The sequence below is a fragment of the Charadrius vociferus genome, unplaced genomic scaffold (assembly GCF_000708025.1).
Source record: "Charadrius vociferus isolate BGI_N301 unplaced genomic scaffold, ASM70802v2 scaffold435, whole genome shotgun sequence".
NCBI lineage: Eukaryota > Metazoa > Chordata > Aves > Charadriiformes > Charadriidae > Charadrius > Charadrius vociferus.
Window position 1 is genome coordinate 275,347 of NW_009648540.1, and position 20,743 is coordinate 296,089.

The window sequence follows — 20,743 nt, forward strand, 5'->3', positions numbered from 1 at the left end:
CTGGAGCTGAGCACGGCGCTGCGCTTCTACGGCGCCGCCGTCCGCTCCCTCTACGTGAGTGTGGGGCCGGGAGGGCGCGGGGTCCCGCTGCGGGCTGCCGGAGGGGTCGGAAAGGCTCCCTCGGGGGGCTGCCTGGCTTTGAGTTAGTGCGCGGTGGTGCTTGTTGGGTTTCACGTCGGTTGTGTGACCGCCGTGGTCAGAGGTCGGTCTGAAGAGCGTAATTGTTCTAGTTGTGTTCGGTTCAGTTATCAGCCCGTGTTAATTCCCTTCTCCCACCGTGGGTATTGCTGATTCTTGGCGATGCACACGGTCTGTGGAGGCAATACAGCAGGCAGCAGAAGAGTAAAGAGGATGTAATTGGTTATCCAGAGTGAACACCGTCTCCAGGAGTTTTCTGTGCTCCCGCATAGGGTGTGTGTCCAGCTACGAAACATCCTCTTCGTGGTCTGTGTTTTCTGTGTGTGCCAAAGTCACAATACTGAAACTATGGGTGTCTAGCCAGCAGCCTGACATGTCCGAGACTTGCACCACTTAGCACTGAGAGTGCTATTCTGCCCTTTAATGTCTTGGGCATTCTCAGATATTCATTGCTCAAGGGTCTCTTGGGCAGGCGAAATCCACATCCAGAGCAATTGCAGGTTTTGGGCTCCAGGCAGACATCAGCCATATGTGCGTGCCTCATAGCAGGATGTGCATCCCAGAGTTGTGTGTGTTTATAGCTAGTGGAAGACGTTTGGTATATGAAGGTGAGATTGAAAACAGATTGTCTGGAGCAGAGCTGCTCAAAAGTAGCCAGGAAAAAAAATGTTCAAAATGGCAGCACGTCTTCAGAATGCTGCAAGAGTACTAGCTGTTTTGTCATTGCATCTTCTCCTCTGAAGCCTCCTTTAGGCTGGCAGTTGAAGATGCTGACTAACATATTTACAAAGGTCTTGGTAGTGAAGGCTCAGTGTGTTTAGTGCGTTAGTCTGATCAAGTTAAAACCCACCTCCCTATCCAGATAAACCAACATGCTTTAGCAGCATAGGTCTGAGATGCAACTTTGGGTACTAATCTACATGGAGACACTTGGGAAACTAGCCATCCGTGTGGCCGCAGTCATTTGATGCAGTGATGCAAATTTGATGTAGTTCCCATGTACCTTGAGTCCGTTTATGGGTATTTGCTGAAGATTTAACATGCTTGCATTTCACGGAATTATACTGCCACTTAAGCTGTCCTCTTTTCGTTGTCCACACTGCCCTTACCTAGAGAAATCCTGAAATCACATCTGAAATCCAAAATTTTGAGGGATTCAAGTTATGCCTGTGTGAAAGATGGGTGGTGTTAACTGAGGCTGGCTGTAAAGATGAAGTAACTCACAAGTATTAAGTTGAGTTCAGACTTCAGTTTGACCCTTAGTTCATTGTCTTGTCTTCCATACTCTAAGTCTGGTCACTGATTAGCCAACCCAAGTAAAAAATATACTTTTTGAAGCACAGACATATTCTTGAAAGATAGCGTGCTGTGTATCCAGTCTCTGAGAACCGAAGATAACAAGTAATGTGTCAGATAAGTGACAGAAAGGGGACAGAGTTTTCAAAGAGCAGTAAATTGGTTAACAACCCTAGGTTTCTTTAATTTAATGATCTTATTATTTGCCCATGCCATAAACCAGAATTTTTTTGTTTGAAAGAATACCTATATAGAGGCTAGTCCAGAATCACTTTTAGAGCTCTTACAGCATGATTACTCAGTACTAAGGATGGGCGATTTTACTATAGGCAAAGTCTGATAATGAATGGTATTTCAGTATCAGTACATATAATATGCAGAGGCTTTTAACGTGCATTTATTCTGTCACACATATTGCAAACCAGAAGCACAGTGCAAACTGTATGAGTGTAGGGACAGGAGAAGTGTACTTGTTAAGGAAAAGTATTGAGCAGTCTTAATTGCACCTTCAGAATACACATTATTATTGTATATTGGCAGTGAGTACTTATTAAGCTCTATGGTGTTATTTAGTAAGCAGAATTTACCAGAGTATTGCTAGCTGATGGTAAATATTATCAAGCTGATACAATTAGCATGTGGTATCAGCAGAAATACGTCATAATGCCTCAAGGAATTCCTGGATCAAATTTTGAGTTGTTGTGATGAGATACATCTTTCTGTATGGTTCATTAGCATAATGTGATAACGTTATTTTAATTTTTGAGTGCTTGTTTTTTGCAAGTGTTGCTTTCAATCAGTTGAAAATTTACATGGGTTGTCTATTTTTTCCAACAGTTGGGAAGCTGAGGTGTCTGAGTTAGCTCTACAGATGAATAAAAAGGCAAGGAGTTCTAAGGAAGGATTGTTTAGTATCAACTTGTCATAAAACCCCTGGCAACAAAACTTTTTTCTTTTCATGGACAGAAGAGAGAACTTGTATTTACTATAAGTGGAAACAGACTTTCACATACTGTAATCTTCAATGTGGTGTTTTCCTGTGCAAGGTTTATAACACTGCATCCTATCACTAACTGCCCTCAAACCAGGACACTAACCAGTGCTGATCTATTTGTTTTAATAGCACACTTTTAGTAAGGCTTTTTCAGTTTACACTAGGGCTCACTGATGTGGAAAAGCTAAAGGATTAAGCATTACTTCCTTTTAGGGAAGAATCAGAGTCCTTTAAGGCAAGCTTAGATCAATTTGTTAATTGTTACTTTTATTAACTTCCTAAATTAATAGTTGATCATGTTTATATTAGAAAATTTCGCTGCTTTAAGTCAACTGGCACTTCATTATACAAATAACTGTCTTACTCAGAAATATTCAAGTCCTCAAAAAGCCTAGTAACTGAACAGGGAAAAATACCTCATTAGTTTGAAACTTTAATTTTTGTTATATAAACGGAGAAACAACTTTTCTTTCAATAGAAGTACTTTATTACTTTGTACCTCCTTCTCCTCACTTGGTTTTTCAGGGTGGACCTGTAATAGAGTATGTGTGATTTGTTCTGCTACAGAGCACAAATGTATGTTAACTATGTGTGCAATCCAGAAGTTTAACATGCTAAAAATACATCTGTGTTAGTTCCTGTCAAGTTAAATACTATTATACCCTAAAAGGAAAGATGTACAGTACAGCTGGTCTTCAGACAACGCCCACCTGAGGCCTTTTTTTCCCCTTTCCTTTTTGACAGGAATGATACTTTAATGAAACTCAGTATTTACCCTGAATTACTTCTCTGTATTTTGAGGTTTACACTTTAACCTATCTGTGTGACCTTAAAAGAAACAGGGTAAAGTTAAATCATACTGTTCACCATCTTTGCCAATATAAATGTATTCTTAAACCTGAAAACTAAAACTATTTTTTCAGTAATGATGAATATTCTTTCTCTACACTAAAAATCTCTTCACAAAGTGAGCAATTTGTGTATTTATTTTCATTTAATGGCTTGCAAGTGTTTTCTGGGTGATGGAGTACTTGCCATCAAGAATTCCCTTAACATTTAAAACTGAACTGTCTTATTTATAAACTACAAACAAATGAAAATGGGCTTGGCATTTTTGCATCTCCATAATAAAATTACTTGTTGCATTTAAGTTGTTAGCAAGATAGAAAATGAATAGCCGGAAGCATGCCCCTAATAAGTGAAAAGAGGAAGGCCAAATATTAGATCATTTCTTCTGGTGTCTACTTTGTTCTGTAGTATTAACTAGTCCCGATTGTATTTTCTTTTAATGTTATTTTAATCTCCCCCGTAAATGGCAGACCATGCAGCCGCAAAGTCTGCACACACCAAATCTGATGAAGAGCATGGAATTTGTTTAAAATACTTCAAACAGCAGTCATCTCTCACAAGAGGATTTAGAGTGGGAGTAGGGGTGCTTGTGTACAAAAAGTATAAGCAAGAAGAAGGAAGGGAAAAACTTTTCGTTTACTCTAAATTTATTACTTTAAAGGTGGAATGTACATCCTTGCTAAAATGTCTTAATGCCCACCATCTTCCCTGTTGTAATCCAGTGGTATAGTATAATTGGTGGCTTTTAATTTTTAGGGTGAGTTTTAGCTTTGCTTTACAGGGAGACAAAGCATTTTCTGTCATACAGATGTCATAGAAGCTCTGGGAACCTTTCTGGACCAGATCTCTGCTGCATGTCTGCCTGCAAGGTCTAGACTGGGCTAGCCTGTGCTGTCCTCTTAGTTCTGGATTCCTAAAATTCATAGTTCATCTTAGGATCTGTGGCCACTGTTAAATCACAAGTGATTAGAGGAAAAACAATCACAATATTCAGCTTCTCCTCCCCTTTCTAACATGACCTGCATTCCCATCATGCTTGTGCAGATTATAAGCTGCTCATATATGTTAGATATACTGCTCATGCATAAAGCCAACTTCCCATTTTTTACATGATCTTTACTCTTTAAGTATTTTTCGCTGTAGCAGCTAATGAAATTATACATCTGCAGACAATACAGTCAGCATATGTCAAGCCACTTTTAAAGTAAATTCTGTTATACCGTGTCAGCTATTGGCTAAGTTTAGCTAATGGTTCATGCTAGCCATTATCCAGTTATACACCAAACTGATTGCACACTAGCCTGTGGGAAGGGGCATGCTCTGACCCCCGGGGTAGCCAAAGGAGGGTTCAAGGTATAAGTGTGTGCTGTATATGAAGAAGTGATTTGTAGCCCGAGTTTCTGTACTACACTCTTCCTTATTTGGTATATGTAGTGGTAGTAATGGTGATCCAGACTTTAAAGGATGTTGCCAAGATATATGTAGCCAGCATCCCCGGCAGGCTTGCACAGGCCACAGTTTCTCTGTGTCTTGAAGAATATATGTAGTAATGTCCTCCTTGTTTCTCCTTTTCTACTGTATACATTTGGAAGAAAAATTTGGAGACTATCAGAGTGATCAGAGACAGGGAACAGCTCTTATGCAGGGAGTGCATGAATAGGCTGGGGGTCTTCATTTTTGAGAAGAAATTACATAGGGGGAGAGACTGGACAGGATTTGATTTTATGTCCCAATACAAAAACTAGGGGCCATCAGATGAAGCTGTGAGTCAGACTGAAAACAAACAGAAGTAGGAGACCTCAGGGTATGAGTCACAGATCTGTGAATTTCCATTTTAAGGGATTTTGTGGATGCATAAAGTTTATACGTGTTGAAGGGAAGACTTAACAAATACGTGAAGGACATCCACTGAGGATGGATAAACAGTCAAACCACAGGGAATCCCTTGAGCTGAATGTGGTTGGAGGCTGATTGGAGGAGTACGTACATGTCTTTCTCTTGTTCACCTGAATCCGTAAGCTACCACGTATGGTTGGGCACAGGCAACTTGGCTGGACAGCCTTATGGTCTGAGTCATAGTGGCCATTCTGATGCTCTTCTAAACATTCATAAAGATTGTTTCACGTTGCGAACATCTTGACCATGTGAAAAGATCCAGCAGCAGTTTGTTCTTCTTGGACTTGCAAGAGTCCCTGTGAGTGAGATAAATCTGTGAGAGATTGTAGTTTTAGTTTCATACCTTGTGGTGCCAGTTTTGGGACCTCTGTCCCTTTCCGGGTCATCTGCGTGTGTGGCAGCAGCTCTAGGGTGGTGAGTGCCTGGCTGCCGGCAGGTAGTCAGGTATGTCCTGTCATCAGGTAGTCAAACACTTGGAAATACACTTTTATGTGCCTGATTCATACAGTGACATACACATCTGGAAGAAGGGCCCGGGACAAAAAGCTCTGTGTGGTTAACTGAAAAAGTAACTGGTGCAAATATTTGCATCCTTACCATTCGCAGTCATGCTGTTGTAAAACTGCTCTTCAGGAGAGTTAACAGGTAAAAAGAGAAGAGTTTTTGGTCATCTGGGAGGGTCTGTACACAATTCTTGATAGACTCACAGAGAGGTTGCAGTGGGTCTGGGTCTGAGAAAGACTGAGAAACTTGTGAAATGTGGTGGTTGTGTATATATTTGTTAGAAGAGGAAACAAGTATCTGAAAATTAAATAACTAAAGTCTTTATCTAGGTGAAAAAAGGTTGGTCTGTCCATAAAGTAGACTTCTGGGTTTGGGCAATTGGAATCCCAGGACTCGTGACATGGGATTCAAAACAAAAACCTGAAAAAAATCAGTTACTTGACAAATCCAAGGCTGACTTTTGACTCAATTTCTTTTGGAAATGCAACGAAAATATTGTGATTTACAGCACATAGGTCTGGGACACAGCCATGTGAACAGTATCTATCTTATAATTTCCACCCTTTTATTAGGTTGCCACTAATGGGATTATTGCAGTGAATGAACCCTCAAGTGAAGAAAAATATCTTGGTCAATTCCCAGTCAGCTTTGGGGTTATTGCTCCTTTTATGGCTGATCTGGACACAACAGGAGGACGTGGAAATGTGTATTACAGAGAAGATTCATCCTCAGATGTCTTGCAGCTTGCATCAGACTATATCAAAAGAGGTTTTCCTGAGACTACTTTTGATCCCAGCAGTGTTGTCATTGTTACCTGGAAGCTCGTGGCTCCTTACCAGGCAGCGGGAGAAGATCATGCTTTGGAAGAAAAGGTGAATGTTAATCAGAGCTTTAAGATGTGTTGGAAACATTTGGCTGAAGTGTAACACTGGAACCTTGTTTGGAAGGTTTAAATTCCTTTGTATTCAAATGAATCCTGTACAGTTAAGAACATACTTTGTTGTTGAAAAAGCTGTAGCAAAATAGGAGTTTCTAGTATTTTTACTTGATTTTTATTTTGGAATATTTGATTCATTCAAAAGAAAATGCTTGAATCTACATAGCTGATTTCTTTGTATTTTCTGACAACTCTTACTTTGAATGTTAAGTGTGATGTGGTAATAATTGAAATAGGAGGATATCCTGCCTGCCATCTGTGCAATATCATCCAGTTGGCTGGCATTTTTTAAAAGACTCTTAAATCATTTTGACATCAAACTATCTAAAATCTGATAGGTCTGTGGACTAATAGGAATTTCAGATGTGAATCCCTTTTGGACAGATGACATTGCATTGACAAAAAGGTCATGCTTTGTAGCTAGTATTGAATGAAGAAGCAGTTAGAAGTTATTTTTTTGTATTACTTGCAAATCATTTTCCCTTTTTAAACCATGTTAGGTACTATCCTGCAAAGATACGTAACACTGCATTGACAAAAAGGTCATGCTTTGTAGCTAGTATTGAATGAGGAAACAGTTAGAGGTTATTTTTTTGTATTACTTGCAAATCATTTTCCCTTTTTAAACCATGTTAGGTACTCTCCTGCAAAGATATGTAATTTTATGCACCGTAATTTTCCCAGATGATGAGCCTGCTTACAATGTATAAAGTTGAGAACCGCAACTTAGCAAATCTTATTTTGTCAAAGATTAATTTCTTATGCCTAACTTGACACAACCATTGTGTTCACAACAAGGATTCAGCACTCTGGTAGCAACAAATAGTTGATGTCTGAAGTACTGTCTTAATGTTTCCTACAGTACGTAGGAGTGTTCCTACAGGAAAAGACACTTGCAGCAACATGAAACTTGAACTGTTCTTTAAATACTCCGTTTACAGAGTTTTTCTCTTTAGTCTAGCACATCACTCTATTTTAAGGAGATGATATAGCATTGTATGCATGTTACAAAACTTAGAATTGTTATGTTTTAGGCAGCCTCTCTGGCTGTTTCATAATTGATTAACTTACCATTCATAATGCTTTCTTTTTAGTGTTTATGAATGCTAAAGCTAAAACTGCCTTAGCAAAAAGTAAGATTGTATAATATTGATATCTCCTAGGAAGGACGTGATGCATTATGTGTTATGGAAATTCTGATTTTGACTTCGTATTTAACAAAATGTTATTCTGTTGTCTATCTTGATTATTTTTCCATGAGTAAATGGATGTTAAATTTTTTCCACAGAGGAACACGTTCCAGGCTGTTTTAGCCTCTTCTGATTCCAGTTCCTATGCTATTTTCCTTTATCCAGAAGATAGTTTGCAGTTCTATAGTACATACTCCAAGAATGATGATGGAAAGATTCCTGCTATGGTTGGCTTTAGTCAAGCCTCTACAAACTACTACTTTTGGGAAAAGTCAGGATCCTACAATGTCATTGCTAATGATGAAGACAGCATTAGAAACCTGCACAAGTATGCTTTTTTGTTTGTTTAAACTCATCAAGAAAACATCAAGGAGTTCCATGTTTTTCTTAATTGTAGCATGAGTCAATAAGAAATAATAAGGTCCCATTAGCCATTGCATGAGAAATCACAAAGTCTGCCACTGATAAATATCCACCCTCTTGAGGAACATAAGGAGTTAGGTCTAATTTGTCAAGAGTCCAGTTTCATTGTCACTGGTAGGTGCTGCTCTATACTTAGCCCCTCTAAAAATAGGACCGCTTAAGACTTTAACTCTTTATAATCTATCCTGGGCAGTCTTTTTTTGTTTGGTTTTGAAAGAAAAAGTGAACAAGAAGGAAAGGGAATGAGTCAGAAGGTTCTAATAAGTTTTAACAAGATCTTTGTGGCTTGAATATCTCCTTCTGTTCCCATCAGTTTGGAGACAAGAAGGCTAGAAATTCTCAAGAACAGACCTCTGGGTGTGGAGGAAAAAATGCTGTTCAAACTGTCGGGGTGTTTTATAGCTGAATAAACTGTATCTGTAGATAAGTATGTAGATAAGATAATTTGACAGTTTTGTCCTGATATTTCTCAGTGAAGGATAACAGTTTGTGTAGGGTAGAAATGCCACACGACTTGTGCTTGCTCATTTTGATTTGGCATATCCTTCTCTTTGACAGAAGCAGCAATTCGGGGAAACAAGGTGTCTGGGTATTTGAGATTGGTAGCTCATCTGACAGTATTGTGCCTGCTAAGATCAGCAATGTTTTGGAGAGCCTAGAGTCCAATGAACAAGACCAGGAGATGACTTCAAAACCATTCATGTCAGACTATGGCTCCACTGAAATAAGACAGCAGTATGTCACCAGTAGTACAGACAGCACAGAAGAGGATCAGCACTATGTTACATACAGTGTTCCTCAGTTAGCTGCAGAAGACTTTCTGACTCCATACCAAGATGTAACAGGAACACCTTCGACTGAGTCTTTTTACAGTCATCAAGATTTCCCGACAGCAAAAGCTCCACCTCGCCCATTCCATGTCCAGCAGTTCCCCCCACAGCAACCCCAAGTCATAGATGTGGAAGAATTTGATGAAACTGGTATAGGTAAGGGTCTTTTGTATGGCTTGGATACTTCTAAGATGGATAGGCTGCAAAAAACAAAGGTGTGCAAGAAATTGAACTACTAAAGGAATAATCTGTTTCCTTCTCGCCACCTTCACATCTGAAAATCTGGACACATTTAATAAGTTTGTGTTATTCATTGAGATGGTTAATTTGGACATCACCTCAGATTCAGATCTTACAAGTCTAGTAAACTAGTGTTCCAGTCAAGCTCACAGGAAAGCACATTTACACTGTGTCTGTGGAACCTGAATCTCTCCTCAGGAAGACTTCCTATAGGGGTAATTGTGTTCCTGGAGCTGATGCATTCTTAGTGACAACTGATTTCCCCTTCTCTTTTTCTAAGGGCTGTTGTTAAAGGTATGATCTTAAGTTTAATAGCTGCGTTAAGTGGCTGTTATTGGTAAGGATTTTATGATCAGTTCTACTAAAACCTAGCTTATTTCCTTTCATAGGCATGTTACTAAACACACGTGATTTAACAAAGGTTGGGAATAGTAACTGTTGTAAAAATTGTTGGCTAGGGTTTCATGGCCTTAAGTTTTACAAGGGTGGGATTAGCGATTCTAACTTCTGAGGAAGTGTTTGTAGAAAACTCAAAACAGTGTGACTGACTGCCCAGATGTTGTTTCTTGAAGCACATGCGAGAATTGCTATCTCCGTGAAATATAGGGTAATCCAATTAGGTTTACAGGGTGCATCAGTTGGTGCATGGTCCTGGCTACCGTATTGATGAGTTTTGTCATGAGGTTGGAAAGGCTCTTTTTTGCTTTGCTTTGGAAACAAAGGACTGGTTACAATTATTGTGTATTTAGTTTCGCCAAGACAGTTTAACAGATCTGTATTAATATAGATCTTCTGAAATCAACAGAATTAAAGGTTTCTAACATCTGAAGCCCTGATGTTTTCTGCAAAATAGTAAACTGTTACTTGCATATTGCAAGGTTAGCAAAAATCAATTGCAATTGTTTGTTCTCCTTAAAGAGAAAATCAGAAAAAACCTAATCAAGTTAGTCTAGAGATATTTTTAAACTAAACTGAAGATATGTGAATACAATAGTAATTACATGAAGTGTAAGTGTCTGATCTTATTTTCTACAGTGTTTCGCTACCACACAGATGTCCAACAGACCTGTGCTAACAACCGCCACCAGTGCTCTGTTCATGCTATTTGCAAAGATTATCCCAACGGATTTTGTTGCAGTTGTATTGCTGGTTACAAAGGAAATGGTAGACAATGTGTAGCAGAAGGTAATTTTTTTGAAAATTAGGTACATATGCAGCAATTACTCATCCTTGAATGAGGGGACCTGTTTTCAATACTAAAAAAGACATGGTTAAATACTTCTTGAAAGACTTACTTTTCAATACCTCTCAGTGGTATTTTAAGAAGTGAGCTATGCTTTCTAAAGTGGTGTGGGTTTTTTGGATGAAGTAAATTATTTTAGGTGGTCAATTATATGCATTATGCATTTTAACATGACTTTCTAGAAAAAATAAACTTTTGCATAACTGACATAATTAAATAGATAGCGTAACATGCAATGTTTATTGCTAGAATTAGTTGTGAAGTTCCAATGTGTTATAATCTCATTTGGTCCCCGCTCTAGAAATGGACAGTTCAAAGAGGATGAACAAATTAACTTTGATCATCAAACTAAAGAGCATGGCTCCTCTTTGTCTGACTCTTAAGCTTCTTTACCATAGGGCTAATCTGCCAGATTTTTGTTAGATACCCATTTAAACTTTGTTCCTGTGTAAAATCTATAAAGGAATTTCTTATGTATACACTTGTAATCCTCATTGTGACTTGACTCAAGAGTGTACATGCATTTTTAACAACTAAAATAGCTGACTGTAGACTTTGTGGTTTATGAGGCAGGAAAGCAAAATCTACTACTTAGCTTTCAGTTCATAAAATTGAATTTTCCAGAGAAAGAAAAGAAGGATCTGATGATAGTAAAATTTGAATTTGCATGTAGGAAATTATATACAGAAGAAAACTAGCAATCCGAAGTAGCTACTCTATAAAACATGGACAGTTTTAAAGTGGTCAATAGTTTTGAGTGGAAAAAATAGAATAGGTTAGAATAATAGGTCAATTATTCTAACACCTAATGGTGTTAGCCTTCTAATAGGGAATGAACAAATTTACCTTCAGTAGGTATTGATATGAAATGTGATCTTCAAAAGAAGTTTCTGTGTGCCACTTACTGTCAGAGAGACTGTGACAACTTAATCTGTTTATGGAGTTAGCCTTGTAGACAAAATTGTTAATTAGGATAAAGGGCATCTCTTCCGGCAATTTTGGCCACTTGGTCATCTGTACAATGACAACACACACACATGCACGCATATATGTACGTACATAAACAAATTAACACATTGTTTGTAGGCAGTTTCCTGTCAGTTGAATTGTGTGAGCGTTCATTTGCCATTTATTTCAACACTAATATCTTTGGACAAAGTGAACACTCTGAACATGTTCCTTGGAGAGTATGTGAGAACTGTCATTTTGTTCTGATGCATTGTATTGATTTGCCAGGTTCTCCTCAGAGAGTCAACGGGAAGGTCAAAGGAAGAATCTTTGTAGGAAATAATCCCATTCCAGTTATATTTGAGAACACTGATCTCCACTCCTATGTCGTGATGAACCAAGGGCGTGCTTACACTGCTATCAGCACAATCCCAGAGACTTTGGGGTATTCATTACTGCCTCTTGCCTCTATCGGAGGTATCATAGGATGGATGTTTGCTGTGGAACAGCAAGGATATAAAAATGGATTCAGCGTTACTGGTAACTTCTTAATTAAAATAATGTTCAAAACTGTGCTATGCTTTCCTCTGTCTTGAGAGAAAAAAGATGTGTAGTTAGAAGAAATATAGGATGAAACCATGCTTATTCTGAGCTGCAAGTTGATTCTTTGTAATCAAACTTCTCGCCATTTTTCCTGTTTACAGTGTATAGATATTGGGCTTTTTAATTTACCATCAGTGCACAAGCATGTAAGTCTGTTAGAAAGAAGAATGGCTTGGCCAGTTCCTGTGCAAGAAAGATAATTAAAAAGGATCTGAATTTTGGTACTAGAGTGTACAGAGCTACTGAAAAAAGCTGCCCCTACATCTACAAGAGGTCTAACATGTTAATTGCCTGATCATACCAATGGAGCAAAAGAGAAATTAAAATCTGACCTCATGAAGGTCTGAAATTCTTAACAGAAGCAACTCCTGCATGAGACACAAATGATTCTGTTAACTTATTTGAGGGAGATCCCAGTTTACAATTACAGATTTTCTTGAGAGTCTGAGGCCAAATCTGGGTGGCTGTGCACATGAATTTGAGCTGTAGATCCAATCTGTTCTTGGAGAACATGTGTTTCTTTTTAAAATTTTATCCTTTATAGCTTTGTACTATGAATTTAGTTGAACATGACTTTGTTTTGGAGTTTTCTTGCATTTGGTGTGTTTGAAGTCTGTTCTGGAATTTACAACATACGTTTCACTTGGTTTTGATTTGGAAACACATGTACTGGATTTTTTTAAATTTTGTTTAACTCGCTGTATTCCTAATGGAGGTTTTCTCTAAAATGTACAACTCCTTTGCAATTTTAACAGGTAGGATAAAGCCTGCTATTATTAGCTTTGTTGGAATTTTTTTTAATTAAAAAAAAAAAAACAAAAAAAAACCCCAAAACAAAAAACCCAGGCTTCTTCAGTCTTACTTTCAGTTTAGTGTGTGTTCGGTGCTTAATAGAAGATAGTTTCCTTGCAGTATCCAAGGATATTATCAGCATACCTGTGAAAGTTATTTCTGTAGGAACCCAAAACATCAAAGCTTGCAGAAAGTAGTAATTTATATTTTATGTTTTATCTACTAGAAGTAATACTTTGAATAGAAGGATTCAGAAACCACTGTTTAACTAATACTGTTTCTTTAGGTGGCGAGTTTACACGGCAAACTGAAGTAACTTTTCTTGGCAACAATGAGAAGCTGGTTATAAAGCAGAAATTCAGTGGAATTGATGAGCATGGTCACCTTACCATCAGCACAGAAATGGAAGGCAGAATACCTGAGATTCCATCTGGCGCATCAGTCCATATAGAACCATACACTGAACTCTATCACACTTCTAGTTCTGGTAAGGTTCCCTACGAATGAAATTATAAGACAGTGTGCATTTCTCAGAACAGAGAGTAAGACAATCTGAAGAACATTACTTTATTCCCTTCTTGGTGACTGTACTTAGGACCCTTCAATTTCTAGAAAGTCGCTTTTTGCGTCTTAGGAACAGGTCCTGAAGGAAGGTGGATTTTGAGCGGTATAATGCAAATATTTCTCATCTTTTTATTGAAAAAAAAAAAAAGTGAGTTTAACTTTCTCTGAACAGAAGACTCTCGATTTTCCTTTCCATTGGTCTTTTTTACACTGCTGATGGCAGTAGTACAAGTCTCTTCAATCAGAGTTGAACTGATGTATACCTTTTTGTGGTAATGTCATCAAGTGGGCTTTGGTCTTGACCGATGAGACTGTGCAAACCAGTTATTTACCAGTATGTGTCATGTAAACTGCATTGCAATGACTGTGCCTTGTGTTAGTAAGAAGCATTTGTCAGTATTATTTTAGCTAAATTTGAACAACTGACCAGAAAATTAGGACCCTCTTAATTCCCTTATCAGTTTCTCTATTGTCTCTTCAGTACTTCTCTCCTCTCTCTTCCTTATCTCAGACTCTGAGATTTGGTAGACAGTCATTCTTCATTTCACTATTTACAACGGAATGTCCCTTCTTTTGCCTTCCTGGATAAAATTATGGGTGTTTCAACACACCAAAACCAAAGTGAGGTTGGAGTGTTGCTGCTGGCCAGCCAGCCCAGCTGTCAAAGAGCAATAAAGAGGAAGCAGCCTGCAGTGCACTCACGTGTGCATGAATACTGGAGAGAGTACACTTTGCTCCAAGGGCACACTTTGATTGCTAAAGATAGCTGAAAATGGTGTCTTTGCATCATCACTACCTTATATCCACTAAGGTCTGGCTTTGATAACCAGCGATGAACCCCTCTTGCTACTTTGCCTGTTGTTATGGGCTGTGAGGAGGAGGAGCTGGAGGCAGCAGGAAAATTCCACTTTGTGCTGAACAACTTCTGAGTTTTGAAGGAGTTGTTTGGGCAGTGTGTGCTCCTGCCTTCTTGGCAGAAATGCTGTCCCCATGGAGGAAAAGTAAGGGGCTGGAAGGAGGCATCCTGCAGGCTGGATTTGATTTACTAGTATTCAAATAGTTATTCTTCTGCTGTCCTATGGCATATATGATAGACCATTACTTAGCAGAAATCCAGCTTTTGCCAGCTGTTGCAACTGGATTGATACAGGTGTGTTCTGGTATCCACATGAAGAATAGTGGAGTTCTGAGCTCTCCGTTGGTGGGAGGATCCACAAGCCCAAATCTGCTTTGAAGAGTTTTGGTCCCAATTTTTCACAATATAGAAAACTGTTGTTAGGCCCACAAGAGCTCTCAGACATGCATTTCCTTCAGGAGTCTGTCAAAATCCAAGGCCAACAGACCACAATGAACTAAAAGCTGGTGTAGCTTGGTGCTGGTGAGGTGGCTTTTGTCCTTCTTAGATTATAGATCCATTATGTAAATTCATCTAAAGAAACCTCTGAGTTTCCTGAGTTGAATTTTCTTTTCTTTACCTGGTAACCCACAAAGTACAGTTAAATTTCTAAAATATGCCAAGATAAATTATACGACTCATTCCTCAAGGCTGTGATAGCTGAGAACAGAGTAAGCCTAGTCGAGTGTCTGGAAATACATCCACTTTCATAGCTTCTTGCCTTTGAAATTTCTATTTACACTACTCAGCCTGTATCCCAAGTTTACAGATAGCATTAGGCAGAGTATTTTTGCTCTCTGTTCTGATCAGTGTGTTTGTTGCTGTGTTGCAGTGATCACTTCATCGTCCACCAGGGAGTACACAGTGACAGAGCCAGAAAGGGATGGGGTTGCTTCCACGTACACGGGCGCCTATCAGTGGCGGCAGACCATCTCGTTTGATGAATGCATTCATGAGGACTCTCACCATGCTGCTCCTGCTACTCAGCAGCTCTTGGTGGACAGTGTGTTTGTCTTGTATAACCAAGATGAGCAGATTCTGCGATATGCTATGAGTAATTCCATCGGCCCAATCAGTGGTGTGTATGAATTGGAAAACTTTCTTTTTCTCTTTCATGAGTAATTAAGAGCAGGCTTCTGTATTATTTTTTTTAGCCTGCCTTAGCTAGGTTAAATTAATGAGTTATATTAATTCGTTGCATTAGTCAATAGGACTCTGGGTCCATCAATTAAGAAGAGAAATAGGACTGTTGAAAGTTTGTATTTTCACTTGGGGAAGAGTATTTAAGTAATGATCTTCTCTTGAAATTCAGTGGAGCTTGTGTCTAATTCCTTGAAATAATCTCAACATACTGCCATGAATCTATTGCTGCTCAGGTACGTGGAGTGTATTGTTTACCTTTACCTAATTTATAGTTCCTCTACTAATGAATTTTTTGTATTGTCAGAGCAAAGGGCAGAAGTGAATAAAATTTGCCATGGAAATAGCTAGTTTCTATAACTTATCTTGAAACATGGTATTTTATCTTTGGAAGGTAGACAGCCTATGGAGTGTATTTTTTTTGGCTGACCTGTCCAAGTTTGTTTGCACTAAAATCAGAAAAAAGCAAAGGAACAATTTGAAAATGCACACCAGATGAGTACAAGAAAAGTCTGTGCTCACTTCTGGTTGTTACAAAGAAAAAGTTCTACTAATTAAAATGAACAAACCAAGCTATTAAGAATCACATTTTGAGTCTAGAGTCAGTGGCTGGAAGTTACATCATCTTTGTCAGCCTCTCTTTAGAGAGGTCATTGTGGCTTCTCTATTTTTTTAACTCAGCAGTCCTTTGCACAAGTAACAAGGAATACAGGGGCTATTGCCGTGTCTGAGATTCATGTCCCACATATCACCTGCAAGTCCTCTTCTTCCTGGTGCAAAAATCGTTCTCTCTTTGTTTCATGTGCACTACAAGCAGTCTCCTTCTGGGCCTTATCTGAGTGCTATTACTTGAATAGAGTTGTTGTGGTTAAATATGGTCTCTCTTGTCAGATGGTTCTGCTGATATTAACCGGAATCCTTGCTACACTGGTACCCATAACTGTGACACCAATGCGGTATGTCGTCCAGGAACTGGAAATCGTTTCTTCTGTGAATGTTCGATTGGCTTCCGAGGAGATGGAAACGTTTGTTATGGTATCAGAAAACTTTTATTGCAAAATGACAGCTAATGTAGAGTTTGTTTTGCTTGGAACATGTTGACCCTCAGGACTAGCCATTCCAGCAAAGAGAACTGTCCTGACAGGCTGTTTTGGAGAAAGATAGGTTAGAGGGATGCTGGGATAGCTGACATATCTCAATAATCAAAGTAAGCAAGCTTGACTGTCGTGAAGGGTCAAACTTGGGTATGCTTTGCTAGCTTACAAAGCAACTTTCCTACCCAGTTCATCTTTTCATAAAACCCGTGGGAACTTAGCTGTAATGTAAGTTCTGGTTAAAATGAGTCAACTAGGTTAAAAGTTCATAAGGGACATGAGGAATGGCATATGCACATGCACATAGAGCACAGGTATGTGGAACCCATGGAAATAATCCTTTTCAAGTTCTGCTTTGAAAATCCCTTCTGTTAAAGGAGACTTTTATTTCCTAGCTCTGTATTCTTAGTGTATTTGGGCACAAATACTTGTTTTCAAGAGGTGAAGGTGTGTATTAACTAATAGAGATGATGCATATTTCATTAACTCAGTTGTTGTTTTAATAAAAAGATCAAAACACTCCGACCCTTAAATCAACTTGCAAATGAAAACAGCATTGCGCTGTCCCTCCCAGTCCTCTGGTGCTGTGAGATTAGAGATGTACATGGATAATGAAAGGGGAAGTCTTTTCTAAAGTTCATGCTCCCCCAGTAGTCATCACTGCTTCTGATCACCCTGTAGGTTGCATTTTCTTTCTCAGTGGCTCCTCCTTCCTCTCTGATTTCCTGTTACAGAACCACTTCTGGTGGGTTTTTTTGGGTGCAGATTACCTGAGGACACAGTTACCTGAAAACTTACTTTCAGGTTACTAAGATGTCTTAAGAGGTATGGTCTATCCAAGATGTGGTTTAAATATGCAGGCCAGCTGTTATTCAGTAGTTGCTCAGTTTCTGGTTTTCTGGCATCAGTACTAAATGCATCTTTGTAATAACTGGAATCCTTATAATATTCTAGATGTTGATGAATGTTCAGAGCAACCAGGTCTATGTGGCAGCAATGCAGTCTGCAATAACCAGCCAGGAACCTACCGCTGCGAGTGTGTTGAAGGATACCAGTTTGCAGCAGATGGGCGGACTTGTGTTGGTGAGTTTCACGTTTCTTAAAAGCACTGCCCTCTGGCTTTCAGGCTGTGAGAGGGAAAACAGAACTTGTAGGATCTGCACTGACTTCTTATGTGATTTGAATTTAGGAGTTCATGATGCAGTTAGTGATTACAATCCATTAGGTAACTGAAGAAGGTGCCTGAAGTACTTTCTATTCATCTCATAAAAAATCCCTATTCAGAAGCTTTCCAAATAGAAAGTGGAAATGATTATTGAATGTTTCTGTCCTTTCTGTGCCATTATTTAGCTGTAGATTTCACATGGAAGTAAAATTCAAATTTGTAAAAGAAGAAAAATTAAAGTGAGCAGTTATTCATTTGTTGTTATTTCACAGCAATTCACTTTCAAGATGAGGTAGGACTTTTTCTGCATTTTCTGTAATCCTGTGCTTTGGCTTTTGGGGGTTTTGGGTTTTGTTTCTTTATTATATCTGATCCAGAATTAGATTTAACAGACTAGATTTTAGTTACAGATTCATCACTTGGACAAGGCAGTACACAGGTCTAAAACAGCGTGTCTTAGCTATTGCAGACTTATCCTGAAGTGATAGTTAATCACGCTGAAAAAGAGTTATAACTACAAATAATTTCACTGTTAAAATCTTTGAGATTTGGAGGAAATCTAGCTGGTTTGTTAATGGACCATTAAAACTTCAAATTCAGTAGCTGTCACTGAATTAGTTATTTTTATTTAATTTAAATACTTTTTTCCAGAGGAAGCCTGAGTTAATCTGTAATTGCTGTACTAAGGTTGCCCTGCTGAGGGTTATTTTTTTTCCTGTTTGTTCTGTTTTTCACTAAAGTTGTAGAAATTCTATTTGGTAGCTGGCAGAATTGATTGTAGGATGTGTATTGAAAGTTAATTTTCTATATAGAAAGAAAAACCATGAGCCTTCCTCTCAACAACATTAAGCTGATTCTTTTGGATGGCGATTATATTGCAAACATCAAAACCTAAATAAAAAAAAAATCTACAATGGCAGATAGAAAAGGGGTAATGACTCTACTGCTACAGCTGCAACTGTCAGGATAGGATATAGATTAGATTTTTCTTTTTTGGTTAGAATTTTTTTCTTCTTTTGCAACCTGACAGTAATTCTGTACTGATGAAACCTGTACATGGTCTTCCAGTATGGTTGGACCAGTTACTGTTTCTTTTGGAAATAAGTGATAACAGCTCAGGATTACGTTTGCTTCTGTCTTGGCTGCTTTTTGGTGGAAGCTTAGTTACCCTTTGATCAGCTTATGCATTCAGGTCTTTCCTCATTATTGCCGAGACTGTTCTTCAACTAAGACTGAGGAGCCTTTATCTTGCAGCAGAAAGTTGCATTACTTCCCTTAAGTGTGTGACTTTGCATACTGTGTATTACATTCCATCATGAGCCCCATTTCTCTGCTCCAGTAAGAATTACCATTCACGTCTGCTCACAGTGCACCCTAAGACTCACCTTTGTTGCAGAACAGTTGTAAAAAGCAACTTCTTCTACCAGGACACTGGAAAGAATAGGGTGAGAAGTGGAAGAGCAGCTCTACATTCTTTATGTTTACTACCGCCCTTATGTCACTTGGACCTGAAAGGGAATGTTTTCCCTCCAGCCATGACCTCACTGGCTTCACTTTACCACTTTCCCATGAAGTTGATGTGTCACACTTCTAACAAGTGCTAAGTAATTCATTGCCCAGCTTGAAGGACTTCAATTTGATCCCTTCCTTCAATCAAAACCAAACTGCATCTGTAAGACTGAAGAGATAGAAGATGAAGTCTAGTTTTCCAACTAGAAAATAAATGTCATGGTAATCTTGTTCCCTTTTCCACAGGGAACAAGATTACCCACAGACAACTTGGACCCCAGAAAGGGCAACAGCTACCCTCTTTGTGCTTTTACAGCTTGCTCTGGGATACCCGCTCTGACTCAGCTTTTCTGGAACTGCAGCTTTTTCATACCAGCTGTGTGACTCACTGGATAGCTTTAGAAGAGAGTTGTAAAAAAATCCTCTTCTCCTATTTGTAGGAATAGGAGGGCTTGGGGACTGCCTTTGAGCTCCAACTCCAGATCTTATGCATTTATAATATAGTTCTGAATAGATACATTTGTAATCTAAAACTTACTTCATCAAACAGAGCAGATACAAATGATTCTAACAATGAAGTCATCTCCTCCAGAGAGATGGAAATACCAACTGTTTTCAGATCTGTCTCTGATGGAGGATTTTTTTTTTTTTATTTCTCTGCTGATACTGTGGTAGTTTCCATCTGTGTACTGTGATGAGAGGAACATTGTAGAGTCTCATCTTGGTCCCCCGTCAACTCCTCATAAGAACTGTATAAAGAAAGACTCAGTGGACTCTCTATTACAGCAGCTGGAAGTTGGTTCCTAGATGTACACACTGCAAGCTCATCTATTTCCAGGCCCAAAATTTTTGTAGTATTTTGCTTCTTCCTATTTTAAATACCATAGTTTCCTTTCTTCTTCTCTGACATAACAGGTAAGCATAGGCAGGGCTCCAGCGACTGCCTGAAATAATTTGTGTGTAAAGGAGTGCAATGCCTTCAGACTCACTGCTGTCAACAATGAGAAAGTTATGAAAAGCTACAGGACTGGTCCCAGCTTCCACAGTTGGTCAAAAATCTCTCCAATTGTTGACAAATGTGTTTATCTTCTATCGAGTGAGTCACAACTCCTATCTGTTGCCAAGTGATGACAGCCCTGGGTCAGTGCAAGGTTAGTGTAGCAGGATATCTAATAATTCCCAGTGCAGTGAACTGGCCACTTAGCTAACACATGGGATACCTCTGTGAGATGCCTTACATTTCTTCATCCAAGACTCCTTTTTATAAACAAAACTGTCATGGCTATTAGACTCTGTCACTGTGGTAGCCTTTGTGCCCTGTTCTATAGTAACAAACATTTATGAGGTGCTGAGGAAAATCAGTTCCTCGTAAAACATTAATAAGAAGGTATAACACCAGTGAAAGGAGAGATCTTGGCAAAAAAAAAAAAAACAACAACCCCAACAAAACCCTCAGTTTTCTTGTTTCCTTTCTCTTCTGTATGCTTTCACAG

The 20,743-nt window shown here is 38.8% G+C and overlaps 1 protein-coding gene across 1 annotated transcript in view; it reads left to right on the plus strand.

Annotated features, from left to right (window-relative positions):
- The window catches only part of NID1 (nidogen 1), a 49,385-nt gene that overhangs the window by 3,226 nt on the left and 25,416 nt on the right, over positions 1 to 20,743 (plus strand). Inside the window, exons 2-11 of the mRNA XM_009885939.1 lie at positions 7 to 54; positions 6,250 to 6,549; positions 7,903 to 8,132; positions 8,786 to 9,213; positions 10,333 to 10,482; positions 11,777 to 12,028; positions 13,170 to 13,370; positions 15,175 to 15,420; positions 16,374 to 16,517; positions 17,531 to 17,659. Coding sequence (XP_009884241.1) covers positions 7 to 54; positions 6,250 to 6,549; positions 7,903 to 8,132; positions 8,786 to 9,213; positions 10,333 to 10,482; positions 11,777 to 12,028; positions 13,170 to 13,370; positions 15,175 to 15,420; positions 16,374 to 16,517; positions 17,531 to 17,659 — 2,128 coding nt within the window. The remainder of the gene's footprint in view (positions 1 to 6; positions 55 to 6,249; positions 6,550 to 7,902; positions 8,133 to 8,785; positions 9,214 to 10,332; positions 10,483 to 11,776; positions 12,029 to 13,169; positions 13,371 to 15,174; positions 15,421 to 16,373; positions 16,518 to 17,530; positions 17,660 to 20,743) is intronic.